General features: G+C 38.5%; 1 protein-coding gene across 14 annotated transcripts in view; it reads right to left on the reverse strand.

Annotated features, from left to right (window-relative positions):
- LOC122551560 (solute carrier family 40 member 1-like) overlaps positions 1-11,430 on the reverse strand; it is a 56,394-nt gene that overhangs the window by 25,257 nt on the left and 19,707 nt on the right. For 12 of the 14 annotated variants that reach the window (XM_043693622.1, XM_043693626.1, XM_043693627.1 and 9 more), the window contains 4 exons: positions 6,368-6,472; positions 6,218-6,285; positions 5,115-5,274; positions 4,878-4,993 (listed from right to left, as the gene is read on the reverse strand). In XM_043693622.1, coding sequence (XP_043549557.1) covers positions 4,878-4,993; positions 5,115-5,274; positions 6,218-6,285; positions 6,368-6,455 — 432 coding nt within the window. In that variant the 5' untranslated portion in view covers positions 6,456-6,472. Of the gene's footprint in view, positions 1-4,877; positions 4,994-5,114; positions 5,275-5,370; positions 5,502-6,217; positions 6,286-6,367; positions 6,473-11,210; positions 11,420-11,430 lie in introns of those variants that run through there. The other 2 variants (XM_043693631.1, XM_043693633.1) reach the window with 2 other exon arrangements.

Raw genomic sequence — 11,430 nt, forward strand, 5'->3', positions numbered from 1 at the left:
CAGCGAAGAAGGTTACCTCGGATTACAATGGGATCTTGATCAGCTGAGCCAATGGGTTGAGGAATGGCAAATGGAGTTTAATTTCGATAAATGTGAAGTGCTGCATTTTCGGAAAGCACATCTTAACAGGACTTATGCATGTAATGGTAAGGTCCTAGGGAGTATTGCTGAACAAAGACACCTTGGAGTGCAGGTTCATAGTTCCTTGAAAGTAGAGTCACAGGTAGATAGGATAGTGTATAAGGCATTTGGTATGCTTTCCTTTATTGGTCAGAGTATTGAGTACAGGGGTTGGGAGGTCATGTTGCGCCTGTACAGGACATTGGTTGGGCCATCACGCGCAATTCTGGTCTCCTTCCTATCGGAAGGATTAGATTAGATTAGATTAGATTGCTTACAGTGTGGAAACGGGCCCTTCGGCACAACAAGTCCACATCGCCCCGCCGAAGCGCAACCCACCCATACCCCTACATTTACCCCTTACCTAACACTACGGGCAATTTAGCATGGACAATTCACCTGACCTGCACATCTTTGGACTGTGGGAGGAAACCGGAGCACTCGGAGGAAACCCACGCAGACACGGGGAGAACGTGCAAACTCCACACAGTCAGTCGCCTGAGTCGGGAATTGAACCCGGGTCTCTGGCGCTGTGAGGCAGCAGTGCTAACCACTGTGCCACTGTGCCGCCCACTTGAAACGGTTCAGAAAAGATTTACAAAGCTGTTGCCAGGGTTGGAGGATTTGACCTATAGGGAGAGGTTGAATAGACTGGGGCTGTTTTCCTTGGAGCGTCAGAGGCTGAGGGGTGACCTTACAGAGGTTTACAAAATCATGAGAGGCATGGATAAGGTAAATAGACAAGGTCTTTTCCCTGGTGTGGGGGAGTCCAGAACTAGAGAGCATAGGTTTAGGGTAAGAGGGAAAAGATATAAAAGAGACCTAAAGGGCAACTTTTTCATGCAGAGGGTGGTACGTGTGTGGAATGGGCTGCTAGAGGAAGTGGTGGAGGCTGGTTCAATTGCAACATTTAAAAGGCATCTGAATGGGTAGGGTTTGGAGGGATATGGGCTGGGTGCTGGCAGGTGGGACGAGATTGGGTTGGGATACCTGGTCGGCATATACGAGTTGGACTGAAGGGTCTGTTTCCGTGCTGTACATCTCTATGACTCTATGACTATGACATCTCAGCAGGAATTCCTTAAGGTAGTGTCCTAGACACAACCATCTTCAGCTTCTTCATTAATGATATTCCCTCCATTGTAAGATCAGAAGTGAAGATATTCGCTAATGATTGCACAATGTCTTACTACAGGATAGAGGTTATGTGTTTAGGAGGTGCTGTCTAAGGAACCCTGATGAGTTGTTTAATAACTGCATTTATAAGTGATATCACTGCACCTACTGTCTGTTGTAGGCAGAGAGTATGAATTTTGCAAGTATTGGATAGGGTGACTCCTCAGATATTGAAGCAGATTTAGCAGGGCCTGGACAGCATCCACATTTGGGCTGATAAGTTGCATGTAACATTCACACCACAAAAATGCCAGGAAATGACCATCTACAACAAGACAGAATCCAAGCATTGCTCTTGACATTTGCATTACTGTTAAAGAATTCTGCACCATCAACATCCTGGGAGACATCTCAAATCCCGTCCACCATCTACAAGGTACAAGTGAGGTGCAGGTCGTTCTTCTATAACACAATGGTTGCATTCTTGTGCAACTCCGCATTACAGAAAAATCACGCTTTATAAACAGTGCTTAAAATGTTGCCCATGTAATCATATTACAGCCAACACACATTTTAAAAGTTTGTGCTTTAGAAACACCAATTCATCAATCTTGTTATAGCAAATTCGCATTAACGAAATGCACGTTATAGCAGAACTACCCATGCATGATGGAATATTATAGATGCTTGAATATGATCAGCTCCAACAATACACACAAATATCAACACCATTCAAACTAAAGCAGGCTACTTGACTGGCACCACATCCAATATTTACATTATCACTCTCCACCTATGACACATAGTAGCTGCAGTGCATATCACTTATAAATGCAGTGTGTGCCACTTATAAAACAACTTATCCAAGATTCCTTAGACAGCACCCCCAAAACACATAACCTCTATCTTGTAGTAAGACAGAGCTGATGATGCATAGGAATACCACAACTGCAAATTTCCTCCAAGCTACACACCATCTTGATGTGTAATTATATCAGATGCCTTCACTGTTGCTGAGTCAAAATGTTGGAACTCCCAGCCTAACATCAGCATGGATGTCCTCATCTCCCATTGGCTGTAGCAGTTCAAGAAAGCTACCCATCACCATTGAATTAAAGATAATTCAGGTTAGGCAAGAAATGCTGACCTAGCCAGAAAGGCCCACCTCCTGTGAACAAATTTTTAAGTGTTATGTCGCTTTGAGTCAGAAGGTTCTTGGCTGAACTCCCACCTCAGAGACTTGAACACAAAATCTAGGTGATAGTACCATTCAATACTTTATGCAGTCAGAGGCTCCATCTTTTAAATGTGACGTTAAATTGAGGTACTGCCTATCCTCTCCAATTAGTGTTAGTCACTGCTGTGATGCAGGAAATGCTGCAGCCAATTTGCGCACAACAAACTACAATCAACAATGTGATAATGGTCATGCAGTGGTCAATGTGTTTGTTTAGTGAGTGATGACGGGGCACCAAAATAATCCATTACACTATTTTGACAGCTACAGCAGTCCTACTTGATGTTCCAGCCAATTATTATGTCCCAGTCATCACTCACAAACAAACTGGCTGCAGCATTTGTGCACAGCAGTGCACAACACTTAAAATACTTAATTAACTGTAAACCCCATTGGGTTATTCTAAAATGACAGTCAATGCTGCATAGAAGTTTGGGCCTAGGAGTTCAGAAGTGCCCAGTAAGTATCCTGATCCCATAAAAACAGTAGAGTAGGCAATTCCTGTACACTTAACAATGTATATATGTTTAATGTAACTTCCTATAAGTCCTTTCAGCTCCACTTTCAAGGCATGTAGTACTGTGTTTCAGAACTACAAAAAGCAGCTTTAACACTTTATTGTTTTCCATACTTTATCTCCTGTTGTCAAAGTGTTCTTTTTTTTAATTACATCATCCAGATGACCTATTTATAACTTTATTCAATCTATATCCATTGATAGCCTTTTCCTCCCACCTTCGTAGTTCTTTTATTTTGACAGCGTTCCCCACAGACAGTCCTTTCCTGCCTTCCCCACAGCTCCTATTCCTAGATAACAGGCTAAAAAGTAACATTTCCTGCCACAAGAAAAATCAGATTAACATTTCCTGCCACAAGTAAAATCAGATTAAGATTCAATGCTTTTTGTGGTCATGACTGTTATTACACTTTACATAAATGGATGGTTCCTTATTTTGGTGCTGAGAAAGCCTTTTTTTACATGAGGAAGGAAAAGTAATGAGAGGTTACAGATTTCCTTCTTCACCACCACAATCCCCTCCACCAACCCATGTTTGCTCTTCCTCTTTCTGTTAGCTCTTGCTACTCCCACATTGCACCCAAATACTTATGCCTCCTCCCTTGTCTTTCATCAAGGATTGAAACCGTATTGTGAACTCTAACTAAGGTCTACATTTTTAATGCACTGAGTATACTTAGTAAAAAGCTTATTCAATGCTTTCAAAATATCTTATAGCCACTTCCTAGGCGATCTATAAATAATGAATGTGACACATATAAAATGAAAGCATTTTTCTCAATTCTAATCCACAAACCTTACTGTTGCCATAAGATGTCCATTATGGGATTATGTCCATAATGTGAAATGTAAACTAGTAGTTTTTGTTCTTTTATATAAATATGTAATTTTATGAATTCATAAATATGAATTTTAGTTTTTTTAAAATGCTTTAAGGACATAAAGCAAGATGGTGCAGGTATGTAGGTAGATTGGAAACATGGAAACGTATTCTGAAGAAGGGCAGAGTAGTATGTTTTTAACAATGCTTGGTGGATTCTCTACAACAATAAGAAGTGGGAAATGCTGAATGGTGGTATAGTGTTGGGCTGTTGATTAGAGTTGTGATTAGATTTTTTTTAGATTAGATTACTTACAGTGTGGAAACGGGCCCTTCGGCCCAACAAGTCCACACCGACCCGCCGAAGCGTATACCACCCAGACCCATACTCCTACATTTACCCTGTCACCTAACACTACGGGCAATTTCGCATGGCCAATTCACCTAACCTGCACATTTTTGGATTGTGGGAGGAAACCCACGCAGACACGGGGAGAATGTGCAAACTCCACACAGAGAGTCGCCTGAGGCGGGAGGTGAACCCGGGTCTCTAGCACTGTGAGGCAGCAGTGCTAACCACTGTGCCACCGTGCCGCCCAAAATGTGTTTGATTGTTAGTGTAGTATAAGCAGGGATACTGAGTCTAGGAAATCTAAGTATATTCTAGTAGTCTCACATCCAGTCAGCAGTTATCCCAAGACCAGCCTCTCCCTTTTTCAACTCTCAAATAATACTGTCAGTTTTCTCTTTGACCCAAGATCCCTCCCACTAATAACCAAGGACTTCCCCTATCCATAATCCAACACCAGGCTAACCACTTGGCAGTTTCCATTTATTGCTCCACAGAATCCACTTAGCATTACTAAAAACAAAGAGAAAAAAATGTTTTCGTAAACAAATTTGCAATTCATCCAAAGTTTATCATTATTTTAATCACTCGTGCGGTTTGGATAAACTTTGAGAAAATGACATTAATAATAATTACAAGCATGAAGAAATTAATATGGTCTTATAACAAAAAAGGCCTTGTTTGACAAGCAAATTTAACACTATTAAGTCATACTTACCTTCATCCAACCATTCCATAGGATAGTGATCTCAGCATTATAAACAAATAGCAACATAAGCACCACAGCACATAAGATCACAGAGAGATTCTGGATAAGAAGAGCAACTTGCACAACTAAAATTCAAAAAAGGAAAATATTGGTTTATGGTTAATATATCAATACATTGGACCATTGTTAATTTACTATGTTAATGCTCATCATGAGTTATTTTTCTGTGTAATAAAACCATCAAACCTTTCATTCTGGTGTTTCTGTCAACCCAGTTTCCAACTAAGGCACCAAATAAAATAAGTGATGAAGAAACAGCCAAACCAAAAACTGCTGGAAGCAGCAAACTATTGTTATTGAGTTCCACCAGGAAAAGTGAGACAGCAAAGTGCCACATGCGATCGCCCTGAAGAACAAAATGCAAATGTATTATAACACTTTCAGATTTTTATAATATATATATCCTCGGCGGTTGGGAGGAAAGAAGGAAAAATACTCTCACCTGCCTTTTGTTGGGTTCCCTGGACCAAAAGAGAAAAACAACTTGTTCTCATCCTTCAGCCAACACAATTCAATCTCAAAGTGGGTCAGGGTAAATTAAGCCACGAAGCTAACACACTTCAAACAAATAATCTAATATAAGGGAGATTGTGGACATGAATAGCTATCTCATTATTCTGCAGCAAAGAATATTTCGACTGAGAATTATAATGCTGTAAAATATATAATAGAAAAGTATTCTATGATGAGTAACTTTCATATTACTGCATTTTAAGATCTCCCGAAACCTATTTTCAGGGTATGCAGAGATAGAAATTGTATTGAAGTCATAACATTCAAAAACATTTGATAAGGTTTCATTATCAGCTCAGATGTATAGTTCCTTTCAAACTGCATTTTACTGAATGGCAATATCAACTTTTCCAGCTGCTGTCTTAAGATAAAAGGTTTCCCTGTAATTCATTGTTAATTGTAAAAATAAACAGATATTTACACTGTATCTATAAAAATAGTTGTGTAGTTTTTTTGAACTTTAGTAGCATATTTACAAATTGTGCAGGTTAAATAATAATAACTTGTGTGACATTTTAGTTCAAAACAGTTGATTCTGAGATAATTTAAAATCTGTTTACTACATTTCATACAATGGAATAATAACATAGATAAGGTTCCCTTACTTAAAGCCATAAGAAAGGATCAATAAAAGGCTTGGCCAAGAAAAATAAATAACTTTTTATAGTTTTAATTAATATTTGAAAATTATAATTTAATAATCAATTGTGGTAAATATAATTTTAAAATCTATACAAAGTTTCAAATGTACAATGGTGTTAAATAAAGTCACTCACCCATGTAGATATTAAATGAGTCAGGTAGACAAAAAAGTGGGCTGAATGGAAGAATCTCCAAGTAGAATCTATATATTTTAAAATAAAATGTTATAATTTGTTTTTTTTTTAAATCACCCTGTATTGTGAAGAAATAATTAAATGTTTTACCTAGTCTCTTTAAACATCCTCCCTTTTTATTTCTTGTACAATGTGTGTTCGTGCTAACAGAGGGCTCTTCTTCTATTTGAAAATCCATGGATAGTTAAAAAGCACCTTAAAAACAGAAAGACCAAAGCAAAAATCAATTTTACAACATGCATTTATATTGTAGAACTACTTATTTTTCTCAAAATAAATCGGTCTCAAAAGTAAATAAAATAAAATGTCCAAATTTATTTGGACATGAACCCTGGAACTCCAGCCTGAACTACCCCATATGGGTATGGAATGCAAACTTTGAAGAAAAAACTTGCTATCACTTTCTCAGCAACAGTTAGAGATGGACAATAAATGTTGGCCCTGCCAGTGGTGTTCATATTGCATGAACAAATCCAAAAAAGAAAATTGGGAGCAAGTAATTCACAATTTACAGACAGTCAATTTTCTATTATTTGATGCCGCAAAACTCAATTATACTTATCCACTAATAAGTCATATAATTATTGTCTGGCAGTACTTAAATTGTATTTTACTGAATATTTGGCATAATTTTTGTTTAGTTTTGTTAGTCCTGGGATAAATTAAAACTCATCACTGATAAGTGACCCAATAAGTTACTAATTGCTAGTTTCCTTCCGGTAATAATAAGTAATCAAAAAGGCCAATGAAATCTTGGCCTTTATCTGATTTTGTAAGTTGACATTAAATAAGTTTTAATGGAATTGTGGTAACTAGGAGTATGGAAATAAAGATGCTTAAATGGAGTTTAGCTATACATCAAGCATAAGACCAGAAGACATAGGAACAGAAATTAGGCCATTTGGCCCATCAAGTCTGCGCTGTCATTCATACATGGCAGATTGGTTTTTCAAGCCTATTTTCCCACTTTCTCCACACAACCTTTGATTCCCACGGCAATAAAGAACTTATCTATCTGTTTTTAAAATATTCTCAATGACCTCGCCTTCATAGTCTTCGGTGGCAATGAATTCCACAAATTCGTCACTCTGGCTAAAGAAGTTTCTCCTTATCTCAATTCCAAAAGGTCTTCCCTTTACTCTAAGACTGTGCCCTCGGGTCCTCATCTTTCCTACCAATGAAAACATTTTCCATTCTGTCTAGGACATTCATTATGCTGAAAGTTTCAATCAGATCCCCCCCATCCTTCTAAACTCCATCGGGTATAGTCCCAGAGTCCTCAAATGTTCCTCATATGTTAAGCCTTTCATTCCTGGGATCATCCTCATGAACCTCCTCTGGACTCATCCCAAGGCCAATATATCTTTCCTGAGGAAAGGGGCCCAAAATTGCTCACAATACTCTAAATGTGATCTGACCAGACCCTTTTAAGCCTCAGAAATATTTCCCTGCTTTTATATTCTAGTCCTCTCAAGATGAATTGCATTTGCCTTCCTAACTACTGACTCAACCTGCAAGTTTACCTGACGAGAAACCAGGACTAGGACTCCAAAGTCCCTTTGCACTTTCGATTTCTGAATTTTATCCCCATTTACAAAATAGTCCATTATTCTATTCTTCCTACCAAACTGCATGTCCTCACACTTTCCCACATTGTATTTCATCTGCCACTTCTTTGCCCACTCTCCTAACCTGTCTACATCTTTCTACAAAGTTAAAAATCACACAACACAAGGTTATAGTCCAACAGGTTTAGTTGGAAGCACTAGCTTTCTGAGCGCCGCTCAACCAGCTGATGAAGGAGCGGCGCTCCGAAAGCTAGTGCTTCCAATTAAACCTGCTGGACTATAACCTGGTGTTGTGTGATTTTTAACTTTGTACACCCCAGTCCAACACCGGCATCTCCAAATCATGCTTCTAGGAATTCTCATGCGTGTCTTTGTTTGGTTTGTCCTAAGATGGATGTGTTGTCCCAGTCAAAGTGGTGTCCTTCCTCATCTGTATGTAAGGATACTAGTGAGAGAGGGTCATGTCTTTTTGTGGCTATTTGGTGTTCACCAATCCAAAGAAACCCAAACATATAAATAGAAAGCAGGACTTATCAGCAATGCTTCGCCCGAGGTCTACTGAAGATGTTACCTAGTAGGGTGACGAAATGTCTGGAAATGAACCTTCCAACTCAGCGAGCAAATCTATATCCAGAATCTCAACCTGAGCTACAAATTTTCTCAAACCTCGCTAAGAATCTAAGTACCTCTGTCTTAAAAAATACTTAATGACCCCACTTCCATCGCCCTCTAAGGCAGAAAGTTCCAAAGTTGCATATCCATCTGACAGAAAAGATTTCTCATTTCAGTTATACAACGGTAAACCCTACTTCTGGAACATTCTTTCCAGATGTGAGCAGGACATCCAACTTGTCAAGGCAATTCAGGATCTTTAATATTTCAATCTAGTCACCCCTCAACTTCTAAACTCCAGTGGAAATAAGCTAGCCTATCCAATCTATCCTCACAAGACAATGCACTCATTACAAGTATCAATCTAATAAATCTCCTGTTAATCCTCCTCCAACGCATTTACATCCTCTCTCAATTGAGGAGATCAAAACTGGATGCAATATTTGAGATAAGGTCTCACTAATGCCATGCAGAATGAAATCACAGCAGTTTTGCTTTTACGTTACATTCCTCTCATGATAAAGTCGTAAAGTATTCCATTAGCCTCTTGATTGTTTGTTCTTCCTGTATACTAACTTTTTGTAACTCTGCACTAGATCCCCTAGAACCCTCTGCATCTCAGCATTCATTCTCCATTTAAGTAATACTCTGCTTTGATTTTATTCTTCCTGCCGAATTGAATAACTTCGCGTTTTCCTGCAATATGCTCCATCAGCCAGCTCTTGGTCCACTAACTTAACCCATCTATAGCTGCCTACAAACGTCTTATGCCTTCGTCACAATTTAATTTCCTACCTATATGCTTGACAATTTAACCATCATGGCTTTGTTCCACTCATCTAAGTCATTGATATAAATTGGAAGAAGTTGAGGCCAACACAGACACTGGTGGGACACTGCTCGTCATATCCTGCCAATCAGATAAAAATCCATTTATGTGTTTTCTGCCAGTCAGCCGTTCTTTTAGCATGCTCTGATGTTACAATTTATATCTTGAACTTTAATTTTCCGCAATAAAATTTGATGTGTCACCTTATCAAATGCCTTCTGGAAATCCAACGATAGTATTTCTACAGGCTGCCCTTTAAACACAGCACATGCAACTCCTTCAAAGTATTCGAATAAATTGATGAAACTTGTTATCTCTTTCACAAAACCTTTTTAGCTCTGCCTGATTATCACAAACTAAAGTCCCCTGTTATAATGTCTTTAACCAAAGTTTCTGACATCTTTCTTAATACAAATGTCAAGATAACTGGCTCATATTTTCCAGTTTTCTGCCTCCTTCACTTCTTGAATAAAGAGTTTCTATTTGCTACTTTTCATTCTGACTGAAAATTTCTAAATTCAACGATTAAACTAACGATTATGATCTCACTAGCCATTTCTTTTAAGAAACTTCTTCAGCTAGTGGATGATGAATCTGTGAAACTCATTGCCACAGAAGGTTATGGAGACCAAGTCATTGAATGTATTTAAAACAGAGATAGAAAGGATCTTGATTGGCAAGAGGATCAAAAGTTATGGGAAGAAGGCAGGAGAGTGGAGTTGAGAAGCATATCAGCCACGGTCAAATGGATGAACAGATTCAATGGGCCGAATGGTCTAATTCTGCTCCAATATCTTATGCTCCTAAGATCCTAGAATAACATCCAACAGAATGAAGGACTTGTCAGCCCTTAGCTCCAATAACTTGCTCAGAACCACTTTCCTGCTGAATGTAATTTTTTTGAGTTCTTGAAGAAATATTAATTGACTCAAAATGTTAACAATGTTTCTGTCTTCGCAGTAACTGACAGATCTGCTGAGTTTCTCCAAAACTTTATGCTTTTATTTCAGATTTCCAGCATCTACCGTATATTACTTTTCTGCTACAATGAAACTGATTGCCTCTTCAAAAGGAACTGAGCATGTACCTGAGCCTTAAATTACAGAATTAATTATTTTTATTAGAGTGAAACCAGACAACTCAATGTACTTTGTTAATTAAGTATTTGTGCAATGTATTGTTGCACTTTTGTGGTTAAATTTTGTGGTTAAGTTTATTTCTTGCGATAAATCCTTTTCTTTTTAAGTCAAGCTATTACGTAGCTGAGCAAATCACGTGACTAAAATCTGTTTCTGGACCAAATATTCTGCCTGGAGATTAGTGTCATTTGATTCCATCCAAACCCTGAAACTTGATTTACTTTAAAATTGATCTTCCCTACCGCCTTCCTGTCAAATGCTTGCTTCAGTGTAACGTATGCCAGTGGCTTCTGAAAGTAAGAGTATAGACTAAAACATTTATTTAAAATGTTAAGGATGAAATTTGACAAGTGAAGGATAATTTTCATCTACTGACATTCAGTATATTATTGACAATGTCAACAAAATCAGCTGCAAATTATAGTTTTGGGCTGTTGGAGGCAGCACATGTCTATTAAAATCAGTAGCAAGAAGAAATGGAAAGCTAAATCCAGTTGGAGGCGCTTTTTTAGATTTTTACAAGTTGAACAACAAAAATTCTCGCAGCCACATCCTTGAGGACGAGCCAACCAGATCCTTCCTTGTTGTGGCTGGCCTGTCAGAATTTTCCCTTCCAAATACTTTGCCCTCTGATGCTATGTAAATCTCGTTCATTGTAAACATTGCTCGACCTAACCGACGGTTCAGGCAACAGCGAAAGTACACGAAACACAAAGAATTTAAGTGATACCACAAGCTCGATTTTTCTGTCAATAATTACCAGTCGGGACAGCTTCCCTACTCACCCAGCACACAGAGTCGCGATAGGTTACGGGCTCCGGGGGGCGGCGGTGCTTGCAGAGACACACTTTTATCGCAATCTAAAAAGCCCATCGAGGGGTTTGCGTACTTTTCTTTCGAAAGAGCTTTGGCATTTGATTTTTCTATAAATATTTCGTGGACCGAGATTTGAAGCATCGACACCTCAAATCCCAATTATGCTCCTCCAACAATTCTTCCGGTAAA

This window comes from Chiloscyllium plagiosum, chromosome 7 (genome assembly GCF_004010195.1).
Source record: "Chiloscyllium plagiosum isolate BGI_BamShark_2017 chromosome 7, ASM401019v2, whole genome shotgun sequence".
In the NCBI taxonomy this organism is placed as follows: Eukaryota; Metazoa; Chordata; class Chondrichthyes; order Orectolobiformes; family Hemiscylliidae; genus Chiloscyllium; species Chiloscyllium plagiosum.